This window comes from Morus notabilis, unplaced genomic scaffold (assembly GCF_000414095.1).
Source record: "Morus notabilis unplaced genomic scaffold, ASM41409v2 Scaffold843, whole genome shotgun sequence".
Lineage (NCBI taxonomy): Eukaryota > Viridiplantae > Streptophyta > Magnoliopsida > Rosales > Moraceae > Morus > Morus notabilis.
This window is the reverse complement of record NW_010361268.1, coordinates 742,381-765,363: the sequence shown is the minus strand read 5'-3', so window position 1 is coordinate 765,363 and position 22,983 is coordinate 742,381. Positions and strand designations below refer to the sequence as shown.

Sequence of the window (22,983 nt, the reverse complement as noted above, 5' to 3'; positions counted from 1 at the left end):
GCTCTGTTTCATCCAGCAAGTCTCTTACTCCATCCGGAAAATTCTTGTTGGCTTCTATGTCATCCATTCGCCTTTGCATCATTTCGAGTTGCTGCCCGAGTTGTTCCTCATGGGTGCTCCTATTGGATTGACTTACGCCTCCTTAATTATCATGTCGGTTATGGTTCTGATTCGCCCTATTTACTTGGCTCCGGAAAGATTGTGGTATTTCGGCTCTCCTCCTACTCCTGTTTTGAGTTGCCTGGTTGTTTGAGGGCATAGGTACAATTGCTTGTACATTCCATTGTGCGTTGAGTCGATTCCGCAAATCAGTAGTGGTGAAATCATCAAACCCAGGTGTCCAGGTGCTATCAACTTCTTTGCTATTACGGTTATCTTCTACCCTGTCAAACACCGATGTCCTAGTTCTTTCAGTTGCATCGTGATGACTCCCAATCCGTGACAAAGCATTCCGACGCCTAGGTGCGTGACATGGTTCCTGCGGCTCGGGCAAGTCCCTTGGTTGAGTCCTATTGGATTGACCTTCACCTTCATTAGGCTGGCTCCGACGATGGCTATGCCCACTCCTGGCACTACGTGAATTCGCCGGCCTACTTATTGGTTATTTGCTGGACGAACCGTGTTAAAGGTAGTGATAAGCTGATTCGCCATCCCTGCCAACGTGTCCACTCGTGCTTCGATCCTGTCAGTGCGTGTTGGTGGACGAGGAGCACGTGGTGCCTTTTCAGGATTAGCGCCGAGTCTCCTTCTTTGGGTTCCCTCATAATGGGTACGTTGAGCACTTGAGACTTGGTCACTCGCCATACCTGAAAATGACCTAGCAATGAGATAGAAAATTTTAAGTGCCGGTGAGAACCCGTGGATGTTAAACACACTAGGGCCCTCCTTCTAGCGCCAAAAATGTTGGAGCAAAATTTCGTCCAACACCTATCCAGCGTCCCTAGACTAATAATTTGGATTGAATAAGCAAATTATCTAAGGAAATTGGAAGAACACTCGAAGAACACAAAGAACCTCTGAAGGAATAACAAAAACAAAATGATGACAATCACAAGGCAATTGTATTCAGAAAAATGAGTGTTCCTTTCCCTCTCAAACTGAGGGAATTTATAGTACATTAGGATTGAGGGAGTTTAATTCTCCCATTAATTCGAGAGTTTATTCTCTCTTAATTACAAAGAGGCTCTTCACCTTTTTTGTGAGTTAAAACTGATAAATAATCAATGAGAATTAACTTTCAACCCTTTAATATCTTTAATTAGCGTCAGTTACTTCACTTGATAACATCATGCGACCTTTGAACTTTCGGCTCTGGCGAGCTTGGGCTCGGGAGAGCTTGGGCTCCGGAGAACTTGGGCTCGAGAGAGCTTGGGCTCTGACAAATTTGGGCTCCGGAGAGCTTGGGCTCGGGAGAGCTTGGGCTCCGGCAAATTTAGGCTCCGGCGAACTTGGGTTCGGGAGAGCTTGGGCTCTGGTAAATTTGGGCTCGGGAGAGCTTGGGCTCAGGAGAGCTTGGGCTCTGGCAAATTTGGACTCGGGAGAGCTTGGGCTCAGGAGAGCTTGGGCTCCGGCAAATTTAGACTCCGGCGAACTTGGGCTCGGGAGAGCTTGGGCTCCGGCAAATTTGGGTTCCGGAGAACTTGGGTTCGGGAGAGCTTGGGCTCGGGATAGCTTGAGCTCTGACAAACCTTTGAATTTATTGCACATTTTATGATTCCGGAAATGCCGCCCAACACACATTAATGAAAATTCTTACATCTCCGGCGAGTAAAAAAGAAACTTACAATTACAAATGAGTTTAACACCTTTTCTTCTTAGCAAAAAAAAAAAAAAAAAAAAAAAAAAAAAAAACTTTTTTTTTAAAAAAAAAAAAAAAAAAAAAAAAAAAAAAAAAAACCTTTTCTTTAGTAAAAGCAAAATAATACGGCCGTTTAATTTGACCAAAAAAATAAAAAATTAAAAGAGACTTTTTAAAACGTGCTGTATGCAAGTGTCACCACACATCTTTTCTTCGCCCTTTAACCTCTCTTGTTATTTCATTCATCTTCTCAGTAAGTCTAAAGCCCCCAAAAAACATGAACGAATTCAGTCAGTTCTTCTCCTTCTTGTTGCTCTCTTAGACTTTTTATCGAGCATTTGACGGACATCGGCATTTTCCTCCTGCGCTTCAATGGCCGCCGCGACCTCTCTCTCTCTCCTCCCTTCCTCTTCCCTCAGCTTCATCCCCGACCGTCCTCACCTTCTCGTCTCACCGCCCACTTCTTCTCTCTCTTCCTCTTCCTTCTCATCGGGAGCGACCCACAAAAGCTTAATCTCGCTCTATTCTTCGTTTTCAAAGCTTAATCCGAGGCTTAACCGTGCTAAACGCGGATTTGGGCCAGTAATTACTGCTTCTGGGGATTACTATGCCACTCTCGGGGTTCCGAAATCGGCCAGTAGCAAGGAAATCAAGGCCGCCTATCGAAGGTTAGCTCGCCAGGTACCGATCTCATTTGGGCGTTTTTCAATTTTATCAACTCGGTTACGATGTTGAAAATCCTGTGCGAATTTGTCGTCTGAATTCTGGGTTCTGTCAATTTTTTCGTAGATTTCTCGGTAACCTATTAAAGCAGAAGATAGTGATCAAATTGTTGAGTTATTCATGGATTAGTATTGGCTAATTTGGTTACGGCCTATTGAAAAAGTAAATGAAGCAAACAAAATTGCTCAAAAGTCTTAGCTTATTGAAGTTTATGAACTTTTAATTAAACTTTTACATATTCTTTTTTACAAAAAAAAAGTTACTTTTTGGGTTGGTTATGGTTGATCACTTCTAAGTGGGAAAAAAAAGTTCTAAAATTTAGTTCACTTTATTGTAATGTTGCATAAAATAATGTGAAGCTGACTTTTATAAATGTTTTGTTACTCTCAAGTACCACCCTGATGTGAACAAGCAACCTGGAGCTACCGAGAAATTTAAAGAGATTAGTGCTGCATATGAGGTATACTTTAAGGAGTTAATGCAATCCGTTTGCGCACTTCCTCTTTTTTTTTTTTTTTGGCCCTTTTCATATTTATGATATTGTCTTTTGAATTCTGAAGTACAACACTGTCAGGTGCTATCAGACGATAACAAGCGAGCTTTGTATGATCAATATGGTGAAGCTGGAGTTAAGAGCACAGTAGGAGGAGGCTCAAGTGCCTATACGGTATTGCAAGTTCTTGTAGGATTGGGGAATTTTAGTTACTTTCTCTCTGACATACATTTTTAGCAACTCGTAATTCCTGAAAACGTGTGCTCATAGGAATGGAATTTTCCTTTTGGTTTCCAGAGTAGTTATCTATTTTTTACCGAGGAAAGTTTTTTCCTTCAGCAGTGAAATTCAGAAACAAACAAGTTTGAGCTGTTCTATCAATTATAATTTGATTTTGTTCCTTTAAAAAATAATTAGATTTTGTTAAGTAACTTTGGATATGATGTAAAATCACTTGTAGTCTCAAAGTGAGAAAATATTTTTTGTTCTTATGTTAGATTATGAAAGTAGGACTGTACTTGAAACTATAGAACTGTGCAAAGTTTCCATCACAATTCACTTGATGTGCTAAGCTTCTCCTTTTTTTGTTTGTTTGTTTGTTTGGTTGTCACCTTTTTCCCCTTTTTTGGGCAGACTAATCCATTTGATTTATTTGAGACATTTTTTGGACCGAGTATGAGCGGGTTTCCTGGTATGGACCAAGCTGGATTTGGAACACGTCGTCGGAGTACTGTTACTAAGGGTGAAGACATACGGTAAGTTATAATCTTTTCACCCTACAAGTTGGTCCTTTTATGAAAAATCACATTTATAATTAACTTTTAAGTTTCATCTGTCTGGCCTTATTTTATCATTTTAATTTGCTACCTTAGTGTAGTTGTTTAATTTCTTTTGTTAACGTCAATAGTATAGGATAAAGGAACAAACTGTTTGATAAGTGTAATCTTTATTTCCTAGAATTATACTTATTATCTTTTTACCACGAGATCTGCGCCTTTCTTTTGTTCAGTTATAGCAGCATAACAAGTTGAATTTACCTGGAGACTGGAAAGTTAACATGATTTATTATTCAAATATGTGCAGTTATGACATCTCCTTAGGATTTTCTGAGGCTATATTTGGAGCAGAAAAAGAATTTGAACTTTCTCATCTCGAGACATGTGAATCTTGCACCGGAACTGGAGCAAAACTGGGATCCAAAATGAGGATATGTTCAACTTGTGGTGGGAGGGGTCAAGTTATGAGAACTGAGCAAACACCTTTTGGATTGTTTTCCCAGGTAATTGAGTACTATTTGTTCTCAGACTTCATGTTATGACCTTGCATCATGCGTGATATCAATTCTTATTGTGGCTTTCATGCCTTTTCAACATTGATAACTAAAAGGATTAGTTGAGTTAACTTTGTATGGTGGGGCATCACTTGGTAGTTTTGTGCCATCTTTTGGACATGACTAGTTAGATGGTTCTGTTATTTAGGGGACTTTTGAAGAAACGTGGGAGAAAAATTATTCTATTTTTCTTATTTCTTAATTTTCCATAGTGAATGTACAGAGATTAAATAGAAAAGGAGGGGAAATCACAATCCGATATCACCCTTGATTCTAGGCCTAGAAATCAACAACAAAAAAAAAACTAATATTTACAAATAAGGAAATACAAACAATTAGCTAACTGATTGACAATCTGTTTTGCTAATTGAGACGTTTAATTTCATATTTCCACACTCCCCCTCAAGCTGGTGAGTAGATATCGATCATTCCCAGCTTGGAAGTCAAATTCTCGAAAGTGACTCGTGATAGACCCTTTGTGAGAATGTCTGCGGTTTGCAGATTGTGGGAGTATAAATCATCTTGATTACTCCTTCTTCAATTTTCTCCTTGATGAAGTGCCTGTCGATTTTCACGTGTTTTGTCCTGTCATGATGAACATGATTCTTTGCAATGTTTATCGCGGCCTGATTATCACAAAACATCTTCATGAAGCCTTCACTGGGAATCTTTAGTTCTTCTAGGAGTCTTTTTAGCCACATTCCTTCGCAAATACCATGTGCCATTCCTCTGAATTCAGCTTCAGCACTGCTTCTAGCTACCACTGATTGTTTCTTACTCCTCCAAGTAACCAAGTTTCCCCACACATAAGTACAATAACCTGAGGTAGATCTTCGATCAGTCACGGAGCCTGCCCAATCTGCATCAGAGAATATCTCAATGCTCTTATCATGCCCCTTTTTGAAACACAGTCCCTTTCCTGGCGTCATTTTGAGATATATGAGAATCCGATACACTGCATCAAGATGTTCTTCAGTGGGATTATTCATGAATTGGCTAATCACACTAACTGGGAATCCAATGTCAGGTCTAGTGTGAGATAAGTATATGAGTTTTCCCACAAGGCGTTGATAACGTCCTTTGTCAACCGGAGCACTTCCCTCTTTCATTCCAATTTTATAGTTTGAATCCATTGTCTACTGGTTTGCACCCAAGCATCCCCGTCTCCTTCAGTAAGTCTAGGGTGTACTTTCGTTGGGAAACTGATATGCCCTTCTTTGATCTGGCTATGTCCATGCCAAGAAAATACCTTAGAGCTCCAAGATTCTTGATTTCAAACTCCTTTGCACGGATTGATTTTAACTAGACCATTTCTTCCTCATTATCACTTGTAAGGATGATGTCGTCCACATAAACTATAAGAATAGTGATCTTCCCGCTTGGCGAGTGCTTGAAAAATAGCGTGTGATCGGACTGCCCTTGTGAAAATCCATGTTTCTTGACTGCCCTTGTGAATCTGTCAAACCAAGCTCTAGGTGATTGTTTAAGGCCTGTCTTTGGCAGCAAACTTAGATTGGCCTCTTCATCAGTTAGATGTGAAAAATGCTTTCTTGAATGTAGACTTCATCCTCTAAGTCACCATTCAAGAAAGCATTTTTCACATCTAACTGATGAAGAGGCCAATCTAAGTTTGCTGCCAAAGACAGTAAGACTTGAACTGTATTCAGTTTAGCCACCGGGGCAAACGTCTCTTGATAGTCAATTCCATATGTCTAAGTGAATCCCTTTGCTACTAACTGGGCTTTGTATCGATCAATGCTTCCATCTGCTTTATACTTGACATTAAATATCCATTTGGACCCTACTGGACGCTTGCCTTCTGGAAGATCTGTCAACTCCCAAGTACAATTTTTTTCTAGGGCACAGATTTCTTCATCAATAGCTTTCTTCCATTCTGGTTGGGTAATTGCTTCTTGTATGCTATTTGGAATGTCAACTTTTGATAGATTGGTGGTGAAGACTTGGTAGCTAGGAGATAATCTATCATAAGATACAAAAGAGGAAATAGGGTGACGTGTGCATGTTCTCACACCTTTCCTATTAGCAATAGGGACATCAAGATCATTACTCAACAATGAATCATGTCTGCAATCTGTACCAGTTTTGTGGATCGGAAGAGTGTATGTGATGGAAGGATTTTCAAGTTGAGTTGTTTGAGGAGTGAGTTGTACTGTTTGTGGAGGTTCGGTTGACTCTATTTGTGGAGTTTCGGTTGACTCTATTTGTGGAGGTTCAGTGGATGTCGGATGATCTAGGTCAAACCAAAACTTATATTCTTCTTGAGTGGCAGAATTCCCCCCCTGAATATGAGTTTTGGGGTAGAATGGTTGGTCTTCAATGAAAGAAACATCCATAGAATTGTAGATCCCCTTGGTGATTGGAGAGTAGCACTTGTATCCTTTTTTATTTGATGAGTATCCAAGGAATAAACATTTAACAGCTTTGGGATCAAGTTTGCTTCTCATATGGGAGGGAATATGGACAAACACTGAGAGAGAGTTTGACATTGAGTTTTGAATTTCAGTACCCGAGATGGCATTCTGTTGATGAGATATGCTGCTATAAGTACTGCATCTCCCCAGAAATGTTTTGGAACATTGGAGGTAAGCATGAGAGCACGAGCAACTTCAAGAAGATGTCAGTTTTTCCGTTCGGCTATGCCATTTTGTTGAGGGGTAGTTATGCAAGAACTCTGATGCACTATTCCTTTTTCCAGTAAGTATTCCCCAAGAATGGTATTGAAATAATCTTTTGCATTGTCTGTTCTAAAGATTTGAACATTGGCTTGAAATTGGTTTTGGATCATGGAATGGAAGTTTTTAAAGATAGGACCTGCCTCTGATTTTTCCTTCATGAGAAATATCCATGTTGTTTTTGTATGATCATCAATAAAGGAGACAAACCACCTTTTCCCTGAGATATTGGTGATGCGAGAAGGACTCCAAATGTCACTGTGGATCATATGGAAAGGATGGGATGCTTTGTAATCATGAGCAGGGAAGGAGTTTCTCACATGTTTTGATAATTGACAAATTTCACATTGAAACAAACTTGGATTTTTATTTCTGAATAATGAAGGAAACAACTTTGACAAATACACAAAACTAGGATGACCTAATCTATAGTGCCATAACATGATTGCACTATTGTTATTATTGGACTCAGACACTGAAAAAAGATCCCTAATGGATTGACCCACTTTGGCTGGAACAGATACGCATCGAGCATGTTTCTCAAGAATACTTTCAACTTTGAAGAGGTAGAGCCCCGCACACTCCTCAGCATTGCCAATCGTCTTCCTCGAGTCCAAATCTTGAAATTGACAGTGAGAAGGGTAAAATTTAGTAACACAGTTATGATCTTTTGTGAGTTTACTGATGGACAGCAAGTTGCATGTCAGATTGGGTACTAAAAGGACAGATTTTAGAATAAGATCTTGTGAGATTATTATGGACCCAATACCAGTCACAGAGGATAAGGATCCATCTGCAATGCGAACTTTGTAATTCTCAGAACAAGGATGATAAGATTGAAATAATGAAGGATCACCCGTCATATGATCGGAGGCGCCTGCGTCGATTATCCACATGCTGGGTTTCTCTGTTTTGACACTCAAGGCATTTGTGAATTTACCTTTTTGGGCTATGGACCCAGTTCCAATGACTAGAGTGGAACCACTAGGTTGCATCTGGTTGAACATCTTTTGAAGAAGGTCGATCTGTTCTTTGCTGAATAGAGAGACTTCTGAGTTGGAGGGCTCATATGTAGTTACAGCAAATCCCCGTTTTTCTCTAGGTTTCCAGTCAGCTGGTTTGCCGTGTATCTTCCAGCATGTGTCTTTGGTGTGACCAAGTTTTCTGCAATGGTCGCACTAAGGTCTAGCCTTTTTTCCTCTGTTGTCGAGGCTTGGCGGATTGGCACTGTGAGAGACGAGCAGAACCTTCTGTTGTTGGCAGATTGGCTTGGTTCCGTAGCATCTCTTTCTTCCTGCTTTCCTCTCTTCGGACCTCAGAAAATGCCTCACGGATAGTTGGAAGAGGCTTGGTACTCATGATTCGACCCTTGACTTCATCAAGATTCTTATTGAGGCCAAGTAAGAACTTGAATATTCGTTTCTTTTCGATTACCTTCTTGTACTTGATGCTATCTCCAAGACTGTCCCATTCCAATTCTTCAAGGATGTCTAGTTGCTGCCAATAACTTGTTAGGGTGTTGAAACATTGAGTGACAGATAGGTTTCCGTGTCTCAAATCATGACTCTCTATATCAAAGATTTCTGCCGTATTGTCATTGTTGGAGTAGGTTTCTTTCACTGCATCCCAAATCTCTTTGGCTGTTCCATAAAACATGAAATTTTCACCAATTTCATTAGTCATAGAGTTGATGAGCCAAGATATTACCATATTGTTTTCTGTCTTCCAGATTTTGAATTTGGGATCATCCTTCTTTGGTTGTGACGCTACACCAGTTACATAATCATCTTTACCTTTCCCACAAATGAACATCATAACAGATTGAGTCCATTGGAGATAATTATTGCCGTTGAGTTTGTGCCCAGTGATAGGAAGAAGTGTACCCTCATGCCCTCCTTGAGTAATGACTGGTTGGTCAGAAGATGCTTCGGAAGTAGAGTCCTTATTTCCAGCCATATCGTATTTTGTCATTTTTTTTTAATGTTCTCTGCCTTTGTTGAAGAGAAACAATAGAATAGAACGACAATGAAGAATTCTGAGAGAGATAGTCGACGGTAGTTGCTGGGTCGTCCACGATATTTCCTACGGGGATCGTCGAAGATGGTGATTGGCGATTGACGGCTTCGATCAGAGAAATCAGAGGGGCCGTCGATGAAGCTGGCTTCAATCGGAGATGGGTTACGACAGATCAGAGACTGAGAGAGAGACTGACGACGTCAACTAAGAGGAAGGTTGACAGCGTCGGTGATGGCCAGAGGAGATTCGCGACACCTATCGGAGATGATTTCCCGCCGGAGGTGGCAAAAATAAAGCCATAGGAGATCGATGGGGAGCGAAATTGATTAGTTTTTCAGAGGGCGCTCTGATACCATGAAGAAACTTGGGAGAAAAATTATTCTATTTTTCTTATTTCTTAATTTTCCATAGTGAATGTACAGAGATTAAATAGAAAAGGAGGGGAAATCACAATCCGATATCACCCTTGATTCTAGGCCTAGAAATCAACCAAAAAAAAAAAACTAATATTTACAAATAAGGAAATACAAACAATCAGCTAACTGATTGACAAACTGTTTTGCTAATTGAGACGTTTAATTTCATATTTCCACGACTTTTAAATAACCACCTTCTACTCTAGCCCTTAGTACGATTTACATTCTTTTCTTTCTTTTATTGTAAGGTTTCTATATGTCCAACTTGTGGTGGAGATGGTGAAGTCATTTCTGAATATTGTCGAAAATGTGCTGGAGAAGGACGCGTTCGTGTTAAGAAAAATATCAAAGTAAAAGTTCCACCTGGTGTTAGTACGGGCAGTATTCTTAGAGTTGCTGGAGAGGGTGATGTTGGACCAAAAGGGTAAGTGGTTAACTTTTTCTGTCAAGTGTTTCAAGCCTCATTGGGAAGGTTTCAATGACTGAGCACTAGAGAAAATTTCCACTGTTACCTTTGATGTTCACTATTTAGGGCTTAAATTTTTGTAACATTCTGTTTCAGAGTATTGTGGCTACTCCTTTTAACAGTTGATATGGATGCAAAGTTTCACATTTAGATGTCACTACTCACTAATAATTATTCCTAAGTCTAAGTATGCATCTTGGTACAAGTGTAAGTTTGTGTTCTCCATTTATCTCAATCCCAATTTTGGTGTTATCTGCTTGTCAGCCAGTCATATCATGGAGGATTTCATTTTCTTATATATATTACGGAGATTTGTTTTCTTAAGACAGCCTCTGCAAGCCATTTTCACTCATCTACTCCAAGAAAAGATGTTTCTGACATTTTTCTCTGGGATGTATGAACTACTCGAGTATGTACTTCTACTTATGTTAACTTTTTTCATGGTTCTGAATTAATTGTAATTTTATTATTTCATTAGGGGCCCTCCTGGGGATCTATTTGTATATCTTGATGTTGAAGAGATATCAGGGATTCAAAGAGATGGCATAAACCTAACTTCCACAATATCTGTCAGTTATCTAGATGCCATATTGGGGACTGTCGTTAAGGTAGGTTATTGTTATTTTTATCTAATAGCTCATTAATAGATTTGTGGTACCAACTGTTGTAATCATACTTAGTCGTATCCCAACAGGAGGCTGCAGATTTTTATTTAATTTTCTAATGCTTTGAAGTTATGAAAATTTGAAATATTACGTAGGTCATTTGGGGGGTTTTAGCATCATCCAGTATGAACTTTTTGTATTGCAGTTCGACTTCTTTGGCCTATGCATAATATCACCCATCTAGCTGTTGTATGTTTTAGGATGTGCTAATTAGTGCTTCTGAATGTTGTAATTAGATTATAGATGGACGGTCAAAGAAGAATGAGAAATCTAGTAACGTATAACAGTATTACTAGTTCTTCTGGGATCAAAATTGAGCTTAACATGCTCCTCTGTTAATTTTGAGAACTCTAGATATTTATCAACTGTATTGCTAACTGTTGGCATGTTTAAAGTTAAGTTTTTGAAAAGTAGGATATTGGCTATACTTGTTAACCGTGATAGTGGCAGTTAAGGATCGTGAGAGGGCACCAGGCAAATCTATGTAGTTGAAAAGGCCTCATTATGATCCATCCTAACAAGATAAATAGGTTCTTATCCCACAATGAGTCTAAAGATGGCTTTCTTTGTCACCCTTACCCCACAAGGTGCCAACAAGGCCGAGTGTCATGTTTCGTGGCACGCTGTGTGTAACTTGTTTAATTGATTTTTTGGCATTTAAACAGGTAAAGACAGTCGAAGGAGTTGCTGATCTTCAAATCCCACCAGGTACCCAACCCGGAGATACTCTTGTCCTGGCAAAGAAAGGTGTACCAAAATTGAATAGACCATCAATACGTGGTGATCACCTATTTACAATTAAAGTCAGTATTCCAAATCGTGTCAGGTGCATTATAATCTTCCTTCCCTTTTGTCTTCTCTGTTCTTATAGATAGGCAATAGTAACTTTTTTTTGGAAGGACCCTTTACTTGGTTGGTGGGGAAACTCTGTTTTCTCTGTCAAAATTTTAACTCCATGTTTTCTCAACCCTTTCAGTTCCAAGGAGCGAGAATTGCTTGAGGAACTAGCTTCACTGAAAGACACCAACACCAGCCGTCAACGAATTCGCCCTCAATCTAGGCCAGCTAGTAAGAAATAGTATTCTAGTAACTCTTCACGTTTGAGTTTGTATGATTTTCATATTATCTTTTCATTCATGTTTATCCTTTTTAGCTAAGAGTACAGAAAGTCCAGTCGAGACCGTCGAAGAGAAAACAGGAGAATCAGGAGATCAAAATGACTTGTGGCAGAAGTTAAAGGATGTGGCTGGGTAATATCTCTCCCACTCTATGTTTGGTAGGATGGATAGAAAAAAGGAAGGAAAGAGAGTAAAATACCTAGGTGAAGGAAGTAAAATGGTTTTCTCTCATATTGTTTGGTAGAAGAAAAAAAAAAGTGAAAATAAAATGTCAAATTTAAGGCATTTTACAATAATATCCCAATGCAAATAAAAATATGATGAATGGTGAAGGTTAAAATTGTTATTTTACATCTCATTTTTTGTCAAACTTTTTCCCTCTTCTTTTCTTCCCAAAGTTAGAAGGATTAAAAATTAGTGGGCCCCATAGATTTTCATTTTCCTTCCTCATTTTCTCTTTACCAAACAACCTAAAATTCCATTTTCCTCTAGACAATCCTTCCTCTATTTTCTTTCCTCTCTCTTTTCCACCCTACCAAACACACAATCTTGTTATTTCTATAATACCTGTTGTTTGTTTATGTATTCTCACTTTGAATCAAGTATTCTATTCTTTAGATAGGCATTTTAAGATTCCACGTAAATCCTTTTATCTACCTTCACTTAAATTCTCCTATTTGGATTTTGCAGGTCTGTTGCAAATGGAGCTCTAAAATGGCTGAAAGACAACCTCTAGACTGGCCTGTTTATTAGATGCCGCCCAAACAGACAACATTGAGCCAATGCATAACTCTCGGATAATGATTTTTCCGTCTCTCAAAAATGACCTCAAAATACCTTAATTCTCATTTGCTTCATATTATTTGCTGAACTTTGCAATCATTGTATTGGAGAAATCTGTTATCTGCTCTAGTAGCAGATATTCTTTTATTTATTTAACTTGTAAATTTTGGTAAACCAGGAAATAAATACAAAATAACCTACTGCATCCACAACTTGATCTGAACTCTCTTATCTTGAAATTCAAGTTTGCAGAAAGTTTCTAGCCCGGTTCCTCTTTGTGACTTTGGTTTATCAAAAGCAAAACAGCCCCAACAGCATGAATTAGTATCTCCATTGGGTAAAACTTATCCTTGCAAAAGAGGCTTATAAGGGAGGGAACCAAGAGCTTTTAAACTCACTATTTGTTTTATAATCATTTCATATGAGATTTTTGATATTTTAACATTTCACAACACAATTGCCGTGGACGGCTGCCCATCTTCCTAGTTAGGTAACTTTGCGGATCCCTCCTTCTATCGGATAGCCGTCCCTAAGTCGCCTTATCAATAGGCAACGGTTATAGAATCGTAGGATGCGTTTGGTTGGGTGGAAAGCAAAAAAATAAAATAGAATATAATCTAAGTATGATGTTTGGTTAGATTTATTAAAAAAAGAATAGTCATTCAAAAGGAATAACTATTCACTTATTTTGTGTGAATTATTATTCCTTCCTCACATGAGAGGAATAACCATTCCAAGCTCTTTTCTTATAATATGTAATATAATATAATATATAATATAAATAAAATAAAATAAAATATAGCTATAAATTATAATATATTTATTTAATATTCTATAATAATATATATAATATATTATAACATAATTATATCTTATAATATAATATATACTAATATTACAATATATTATAAATAATATCACAATTATACAAATAATTCTAATATAATTATTTTATCAGAATATTATATTATAATCATATTATATAATATTAATATAATTATGTTCATTATATTAATAATAATATATAATATTATTATATTCTATATTATAATTATATAATAATTTTATTATATTATATTACATTTTATATATTATATTAATTATATTGATATATAAAATATTAGTGTTATATGTAATATTAGGGAAATAAAAAATATTCATATTCTATTTCATAGTATTTTTAAAATTACAATCAAATAAATGAATCATTTTTTTTTTCATTTCATTATCATTACTATTCTCATTCTCATTATCATTATCATTCCCTCACTGCAACCAAACGCATCAGTAGTCCATACTACGTCTGATCTCATACTCGACATTAACATTCCACCATGCCTGGCCCAAATCAATAGCAATTCGCATTACCCTTTGACGCTTCACCAATGCATCTTAATCTAGCTTATAATGCAACAGTTTAAACTCGAACTTGTAAAACTCATTAGATAGAATTAACCCTTGTAAAATCGGCTTGTAAGGGGAGGGAACTCAAGGACTTATAAACTCATTATTTATCTTATAATCATTTCACGTAGGACTTTTGGTATCTAACAAAGTGCTTGCATGATGTTTGGTTTTGCTATCTCTGAAAAAACCACACTTCCATACTCTATTATAGTAGCACCTACGACAGTAACATATACCAATTTCTAAAAATAGTCCAAATCCTCCTGTCCAACTAAACAAAATATGCATTTTAGATAGTGCAAAGCTCTCATCAATAACCATACTTTATAGCTCAAAAGAAATGTAAGACCAGAGAAGTGAAGGTCCCGTTTGCTTTTCGGATTCGAGTTTTCAATTCGAGCTGAGATGTGATATTTTTTAAGAGCTTTTAACTGTAGTAGAAAAGGTTAGATGTAGCATTTTTTGAGAGCTTTTAACTGTAGAAACTTATGATTGAAAACTCGAATCGGTAAAATGAACAAGACCGAAAGTAGTTTTGTTGGTGACTTCTTATCCATCATCATCAACCTCTTTGTGGGCCCAGAGCTTGGAGGGAAAAAGACCTTTTTGCATTGTGGGATGCCAGGCGACGTGGGTTTTGGACGGCTAGTTTTATTGGGTTTCATAACTTTTTTTTTGGCTTTGTTCGTGGGTAATCGGACTTGGATTAGCAGAGCTTTGAGGTCATGATTGTGGCTGATATGCTCGCTGCTAAAGCCAACATTGTTTCCTATGGCTATTGTTGTTGTCTTTATCACCGCAAAATCTCTATTCTGTCTTCCTGGCGTCAATCCTTAATAAATTTCTATATTTCTTTTTGGACAAATTACACTTGTGCTCCTTAAACTATTGACGTGTTACAAAAATTCCCCATAAAGTTTAAAAATAGTAAATTTTCCTTTGAACAATTCACCGTTAGCACACGTCGTCTTTATCCGTCCTCTTTGTTAAATTTTGAACGTTAAGTGTCACGTTTGTGGCATGTGACTCTCATTGTAAGGAATAATAAGTAATTAAGGCCAAATCTTGAAATCCATTCTATAATATCCAAAATCCTCTCATCGTCTCTGTCACCGGCGAAGATGATCCTGCCGGAGCTCCAACCCCGCTCCTTTCATCCATGCATCTCCTCCTCAGTCAGCACTCCTTCCTTCTCCTCCATCCCTCCTTCAACAATTTCTCCTCCGATCCAAACCCTAACCCTTCCGATGCCGACCCTTCTTCCCGTAGATCCCTCAACAACAACACTTCTCACTTCTCTCTAGTCGTCTCCTTCTTCACTCACAACTCCCGCATCACCATCACTCTCCTCCCATACGCCGCCTTCCTTCTCAACCTCGGCGGCACCCCCGTTGTCACCACTCTCACCGTGGGCCTCATGATCTCCTACATCCTCGACTCCCTCAACTTCAAGTCCGGCGCCTTCGTCAGAGTTTGGCTTTCTTTCCTCTTCTCCTAGATCGCCTTCTTCTTCTTTTCCTTCTCTTATCTCTCATCCTCCTTCAACTCCCTCCCTCTCTCCTTCCTCACCGCCATTTCCGTCGTCGGCTTCTCCACCGCCTCCTGCTACTACTTCATGACCTTCAATTGCCTCTTCTACGGGCTCTACTCCATCCCCAGACTTTCCTTCTTCAAGACCAACCACGCGCAAGCCAAGTTCTATGGCGGCCAAGCTCTCGATGACTCTTTTATCCTAAGACCTCTCGAGAGCTGCTTCCACACACTCAATCTCGTCTTCCTTCCTCTTCTCTTTCACATCTCCTCAGGGAGGGATGAAATCATCATTTCATATTACATTAAAAATTAAATGCCTCAGTAACTGACACGTCACACTTAATGTTCAAAAGTTAACAGAAAGGGCGGATAAGGGGGACGCATGCTAACAACGAATTATTCAGGGAGAAAATTTACTATTTTTAAACTTTAGGGGAAACTTGTGCAACATGCCAATAGTTCAGGGGGCACAAGTGTCATTTGTGTTGGTTTTCGAATCGAATTCGGGTGCGTAAGCGTGGAAATACGGATCGGGTCCGAACAAAAATTTTCATAAAACTTTTTTGAATGCTATAGAATATATTAATTTACGACAAATAAATTAATCTAATTGATTTAGTTCAAGAATTATACCTTGCTAACGATTAGGAAGATAACTTGAATTTTTTGACCCACAAACGATCCAAGCTCTAAACTTTCTTAGAATACAAGAATATTCCACGCCTACTCCTTGAAACTTGCAAGACTTAAAGTGTGGGCTATAGGGTAGAACTATCGTTTATGATCACTCACTAATTTTTCTTTCTTCACTATCAACACATGTATGTGAAGAAATTGGGAAATAGAAGAATTTTTCTTCCTTTTTCTCTCTCTATAATTTTCTCCTATTTATAGAGAATTACAAGAACCCTTTTGCTTGTAGACAAAGCAAATAGAAATTGAAAGTTATCATATTTTTAATCTCATTAAAAATACAGTTTCTCTTTTAATTTTGGAAACAAAATTTCCTTCCCTTTTACTATAGGATGGCCGGCCAAAATTAAGAAAGGAATGAGAAAATTCCTCCTTAATCCAGTTTTTAATTTTAGCTTAAATTCAATTCCAAATAAAGTAACATCTTACTTTTCCTTTTGAATTTAATTGGAAAACTTGCTGAACAAGTCAACCGGATTACTTGGTGAGCAAGCAACTAAATCCCAGTGAGATTTTTTTCAGTGTCACACGCCTCCTGTGGTCCCACCACAGTGTGTGATAAAATAATTAAATAATCACAATATTTAATGTGTAATTAATTCTCAATTAATTATTCACGAGTAAAATAAAATCCCGATAATTCGTCTTGTTTTGCAAATATTACAAGGATGACGGGGGGACTCATGGACCTATAATTTTGAGCTCTAATAAAATTAATAATTAACTAAACTCTTTAATCAATTAATTCAGTTTATTAATTCTAAAAGTTACTCCATTAAAAGCTTAAAATTGCACACTCAAAATTATAGACATAATTTACTTCTAAGAACTTGAAGTGTCCATTTGATATTGTCACTACATATAGATCGATCCTCCATAAATAATTCATAATTAGAGCTAAGTGAAATCTGTTAACCTCTCTAATTACATCTTTATCCTTGAGTACTATTGATTCTCTAATGGATAGTGATTCATAAAACACATTCATAAATCGGAGCTCCAACTACTCCAAGTACCGAATCAACCCTTAAGAGAATTATTTATCCGCTCATTTCTTAAGAAGGAATGGATTCCATATTGTAATATTAGCATTCCTGGCTACCTATTTTTTCTTGTCTCTAAGATACAAAGATAAGATCTAAGTGTGTCGAGATCTTTACCGAATAAGTCAAAAGACACGTATTTAAAAATAGGAGTCGGCTGATAACTCAGGATTAAAATCATTCTATATATGACAATCAATAGACTTTATTAGAATTTCTATACTTAACAGAAATTATTAGAAATTCATATTGTGTATGTGTCTCAGTTCTACATAATCTCATTATGTAAAATACACTCACTTCGATATCTTGACATATCAATGATCGGATAAGATCGTTCCATTCAGAATGAGAATGACATGTATTAATAATGTGATCAATTAAAGATTCTAAACTTTAATCGATAACCATTATGGACTTTATGTTTTGATTATTATCCTTAAATATTATCATTTAATATATAACACTTATATACCATATTTAAAGTTACATAAATAATCGTGAAATTTTCAATGATATTGATAAAGTATTTAACAATACATGCACATAAATAATGAAATTTTTACTTTATTAATTAAATAATAAAATCACTAATTATATCTCATATTTTGAGGGCATCATTCTCAACAATTATCTTTTCTTTTTTTAATTTTACACAAATTTCAAAAACGTAGAAATACCGCTGATCCCTCTCTTTCTCTCTCCTTGGGCACGTTAGGATAAAAAAAAAAGATGATTGCAATTTAGAAATAATTTGTTATGTATCATATGTTATATTCTTTTTTTTAAGGAAAAAAGAAGAAGAAATAATGAACACGATATTTAAAAAAGAATTTTATTTTAGAATTAATCCTTAAAATTCAATCTAAAATTAATATTGTCCCTTTTGGTGAGGATTGACCCTATTGTTTAAATTGTTTAAGTCGATCAGAATTTACTATCCCATTTTTCATCTTAATGACAATCATTTTAATTAAATTTTGACACTTTATAAATTGATTAAATTTTGAGTATTTGATTGTGAGATTGCAAATAAATAATGAAGTACAAAAAAATAAAAACCGAATTTATTTGAGTTGATCAATTCTAATAAAGATAGAGTTATAATTAAGGATGTCAATAATAGAAAGGTGAAGGTTAGTTTTGTATTTTTTGAAAGAAATAAGAAAAGATAATTAATGAACCTATTCGGAGTGAGATTCAGATTTCGTTTATTTTACGAATTTAAATTTTTAATTTAAATTGAGATGTAATAATTTTTTAATATCATTTAATTAATTTGAGTTTAAAATTTGAGTTTTATTACAGTAAAAAATTATCACAAACAGTTATATTTAATTTTTTTATTACAGTAAAAAATTCTCACATGAAATTATATTTCAACTCAAATTAAAAATTTAAATCAGCGAATTAAACAGGTCCTAAAAATAATGTTTTTTAAGTTTTTAACGGTAAAAATTTAAAATTAACTACTTAGAACGAGCGAAATGAAAGAGTCTCCATTGGGTTTCCCTTGGACGAGAAGGTCCTCGGCCAGTGCCTCAATGTGATCGCTCGCGCTCTTCTCCTGGCCGATGTACACATCAAACTCGTCCGCTACTTGCAGTCGAACGTTAAAAACACTGTCAATTTTAATGACCTCGCTGCCGGCCACAACAAGCGCAAGATTATTCAACATGTACGTACCTGCGTCGTAATTTTTTTATTTTTATTTTTGGTTTCTATAATTGTCATTTAATTCTGATTTACCTTCTTTTCGGCTTTTAGTTAATTGTTGCATCAGTTGTTTAGAAACACAGGAATCTCTGTTTTCGTCATAGCTTGTTAAGAATTAGACGCTCTAATTCTATATTGTAGAGAAAAATAAAAAGGCGTAATTTTATAAAGGTTTACCCTTCTTTCAGCAGCCGCAGTAATTTATTATGATAAAGATGTTTACAAGAGAAAATCGTGTGTTCTCTCTAACCTCTCTAATTAATCCAAAATTAATAATAATCGTCCGGTTACAATTAGGCTCCAGAACTTAATAAGAGTATCATTATTCTTTTTTTCTTTTGTCATTATTTTTTTAATCGTACCTAATCCATTATTCAGTTTTGCTTTACGTTCTCTATGGTTTCTGATAGTTTCAAAACAAGAAAGCCAAATTTTTCTGTTTTTTAGTTTTATTTTTTACACCACGGAAGTAATTACACTGGAAAGACAAACTACTTTTTCTTTTCCCTCTCTATCAATTGGGGTTTCGTCAATATTTTTAGTTCAAATCTTGCCATTATATATCACACCACTTTATATATTGTTGCTTCATATGTTGTTCAAGTATAACAAAATTCTTCTCAGGCTATATTTAAAGAACTTTGCAAATTGCTGGATCCTGGAAAACCTTCCTTCACTAACCAAACATTGTGATATTTGTTGGTTTACAAGGCACATTTGCTATTGGTTTTTTAATATTTTTCCTGTAATTCTCTCTCTCTATTTTTTTTTGACTAATTAACTTCTAATAAACTTTATTACATTGCTTTATAATTTGTCTTTTGAAATATCAGGGTCTGGAAAAACTACAACATTTATGAAGTACGCGCATTACCATCAGTACAGAAAGGGTTGGAAGCCTGCTCTGGTGTGTGCGGACACATTTAGAGCCGGTGCTTTTGATCAGCTGAAGCAGAACGCCGCTAAAGCTAAGATTCCATTTTATGGAAGGTACCTTCTTCTGCTTCTTTATTAGGTCTTCAGCTTGTGCTTTTGCATTTTCAATAAAAGCCTTGGCGTTTTGAGTGATTTTAGATGTTTCTGCCTGCAGCTACATGGAGTCAGATCCTGTGAAAATTGCAGTTGAAGGCGTGGAAAGATTTAAGGAAGAAAATTTTTATCTTATTATTGTTGATACTAGTGGGTGTCACAAACAGGAAGCTGCTCTTTTTGAAGAAATGCGTCAAGTTTCCAAAGCAACAGTATTTTTCTCGAATTCTATTTTGTCATCGACTCATTGTTGTTGTTGTTACTATTGCTTTTCAAAATTACTGCTTCTACTACTATTGTCATCATCATCATCATTATTGTGACTACTACTATTTTTTTTTTTTTTTAATTATCTGTTTTCTTTCAATCTTCCAGAAACCAGACCTCATTGTATTTGTTATGGATAGCAGTATTGGTCAGTCTGCTTTCGATCAAGCTCAAGCGTTTAAGCAAAGTGTTTTGGTCGGAGCTGTAATTGTTACCAAAATGGATGGTCATGCCAAGGGAGGTGGTGCTCTTAGCGCTTAAGTTTTCTTGCAAGATTTGCAGCCTAAGCTAAAGCTGTTAGCCTGTTTATTTCTAGTCATCTAGATTATGCATTATATGTACGTCACTTTTTTTTTTGGTTGGCACAAATTTTTCCTTGAGCTGTGGGTAAGTGTAGGTTTGAAAATTTAATAAATCATATCTCTGGGATTTCATAAACTATGAGCTATCCAAACAGCTTACATATGATTGGATATTGGAAGTTCTTATTGTTTCAAAGACTCAGTTCAAACAGCTTAGAAATCATATGATTTGCTGGCAATTTCATTCTGTTTTACAATTGTGTGCGGTGTTGCAGCAACAAAGAGTTGAGTCCTGTCATATTCATAGGAACTGGAGAAAATATGGATGAGTTTGAAGTTTTCGATGTCAAATCATTTGTCAGATGGCTTTTAGATTCGCAACTTCTTTTTTGATAAAAAAAATCAGAGCTTGTATTATAAACGTTTAAATGTACAAATTATGACATTAATTATTTCTGCAACTAGGCATGGGAGACTTGTCTGGACTAATGAACAAGATTAAAGAAAATGTTCCTATGGATCAGCAGCCTGACCTAATGCAAAAACTTCACATTTAGGATCATGTATGAGCTTATCCAATATATGCTTCAAATGGGCCCACTAAGTGAGGTTAGAACATCGACTTATTTGCCTCTTAACGCTGTTTAGATTAATTCTCATATTTTCTTATGTGGGGAAGCTGGTTTTTACGTGCCAATCATGATTTGCTTGGTTCATGCAGGTCTTCTCGATGATTCCAGGATTTAAGGCTAAGGTTATGCCAGAGGGAGATGGAAAGGAAGGCCAGGCAAAGTTCAAGTGCTACTTGACCATGATGGATTCAATGACAAGTGAAGGCAAGTGAAACTTTGATACAATTGTGGGAGGAACTTCCTCTATTTAACTCACTTCATTGTTTTGAGCCTAATACCTAACTAATTTAGTGTGTTGGCTGCTGCAGAGTTGGATAGCACACGCGAATGATGCGGATAGCAAGAGGTTCCGGTCGCCCTGTTAGTGAAGTGAAGCAGATGTTCGACATGTACAAGTTGGTCAGCAAACAATTTAGTGGCAAACCAAAGGGGTTCAAGTTTCCAATGAGTGATTTAATGAATGTACAGAAACAGATTAGTATTGGAATATTAAGGAAAGTTGGAAGAAGAATTTTCACTTCTCATTCATCTGGAAACGTGCAAGAGCCAAAACAGAAAACATATACTGGTGAGAGGAAAGGCACACACAACGTGTACCATTGTCCAGCTCAACAACATAAGAAAAGTAAAACAAGTAAAAATAGCTAATTGGTCCATTACTTTATTCTATTTACAAAGGGATCCCTACTATTTTAATACTCCCCCTCAAGATGGAGAATGGATGTTGTGAATTCCCATCTTGCCAAGCAAAGTAAGAAATTGTCCAGGAAATAGAGGCTTTGTCAGTAAGTGTGCTAGCTGATGTTGTGAAGAAACATGCAGCGTTTTCAGTACACCAGCTTGAATTTTCTCTCTAACAAGGTGACAATATATTTCTATGTGTTTCGTACGCTCATGGAAAACAGGATTGGCCGCTATATGCAAAGCTGCCTAGTTATTACAGAATAATACTGCTGGCTTGTGGTGATCTACATGAAGATCCTTGAGAAGGGAAAACAGCCACATGATCTCACAAGTTGCATTCGCCATGGATCGATACTCTGTCTTGCTGGTTCCCGAATCGAATTCGGGTGCGGAAGCGTGGGGATGAAAAACAGCGGATCGTGTCTAACAAAATTTTTCATAAAACTTTTGAGATACTCTATAGATTATATTAATTTATGCACGAATAAATTAATCACATTAATTTACATCATTCAAGGATCAACCGAAAAATACCTGGAAGCCGACTCGGATGATAACTTGAATTTCTTTGACCACGAACAGTCCTTGCTCCAAGCTTTGTGTTTAGAATACCAAAGTCTTCCACGTCAATTCCTTGATTCCACGTAGACGTGTGTGTGGGCACACGTGAGACAAAATAGGTTTCTTAAACACTCGAATTTCCACAAACACCAACGCATGCACGATGTGGAATTTTTGGAGAAAAATATTTTGTTCTCTTTTTCCTCTATGAGAATTTCGGCCACACTCAATTAGGGCTGAATAATGTGTCAAAAAATTGTATATACAATTTTCTATCTTTCTCATATTTAAAGAGTAGAAGTCAAACTTCAAAATAAAATCAAATCCTTATCTCCAATTTTGAATTTGGAACAAAAAATCCCTTCCCCTTATCCACTTGGTGGCCGGCCACACTCTAGGGTTTTATCCCTGTGTGTGGCGCCTATCTCAGATAGGGAAGGAAGAGATTTTATCCTTTATCCAGTAGTCCAATTTTAATTTAGATTCAAATTCGAATTTAAGTCAAACTTAAATTAATTTGAATTCTAAATTGAACAACTTATCAAATAAGTTTAAATGGATAAATCTAGATATGTTCAAATTCAAATTTAAATAATCACATTATTTAAATAATAA

At 36.6% G+C, this 22,983-nt stretch overlaps 2 protein-coding genes across 3 annotated transcripts; both read left to right on the top strand.

Moving 5' to 3' along the window:
• The first annotated feature begins 1,993 nt into the window (after positions 1 to 1,993).
• LOC21408437 (chaperone protein DnaJ) lies at positions 1,994 to 12,706 on the top strand. 2 transcript variants are annotated; one of them, XM_024166115.1, is made up of 11 exons: positions 1,994 to 2,479; positions 2,913 to 2,981; positions 3,096 to 3,188; positions 3,648 to 3,769; positions 4,098 to 4,293; positions 9,718 to 9,893; positions 10,414 to 10,543; positions 11,266 to 11,426; positions 11,577 to 11,668; positions 11,759 to 11,850; positions 12,409 to 12,439. In XM_024166115.1, exons 1-10 carry the CDS (start codon positions 2,171 to 2,173, stop codon positions 11,818 to 11,820), a joined length of 1,410 nt encoding a protein of 469 aa, XP_024021883.1. In that variant the 5' UTR covers positions 1,994 to 2,170; the 3' UTR covers positions 11,821 to 11,850; positions 12,409 to 12,439. The 2 variants fall into 2 exon arrangements, with proteins under 2 accessions (XP_024021883.1, XP_024021882.1); XM_024166114.1 differs by having other exon boundaries at positions 1,997 to 2,479; positions 11,754 to 11,850; positions 12,409 to 12,706.
• Positions 12,707 to 18,672: 5,966 nt separating this feature from the next.
• Positions 18,673 to 20,611, top strand: LOC21408436 (signal recognition particle 54 kDa protein 2). The gene is made up of 4 exons (XM_024166130.1): positions 18,673 to 18,855; positions 19,727 to 19,883; positions 19,984 to 20,134; positions 20,298 to 20,611. The coding sequence occupies exons 2-4, from the start codon at positions 19,750 to 19,752 to the stop codon at positions 20,448 to 20,450; spliced, it is 438 nt and encodes a 145-aa protein (XP_024021898.1). The 5' UTR covers positions 18,673 to 18,855; positions 19,727 to 19,749; the 3' UTR covers positions 20,451 to 20,611.
• The last annotated feature ends 2,372 nt before the right edge of the window (positions 20,612 to 22,983 follow it).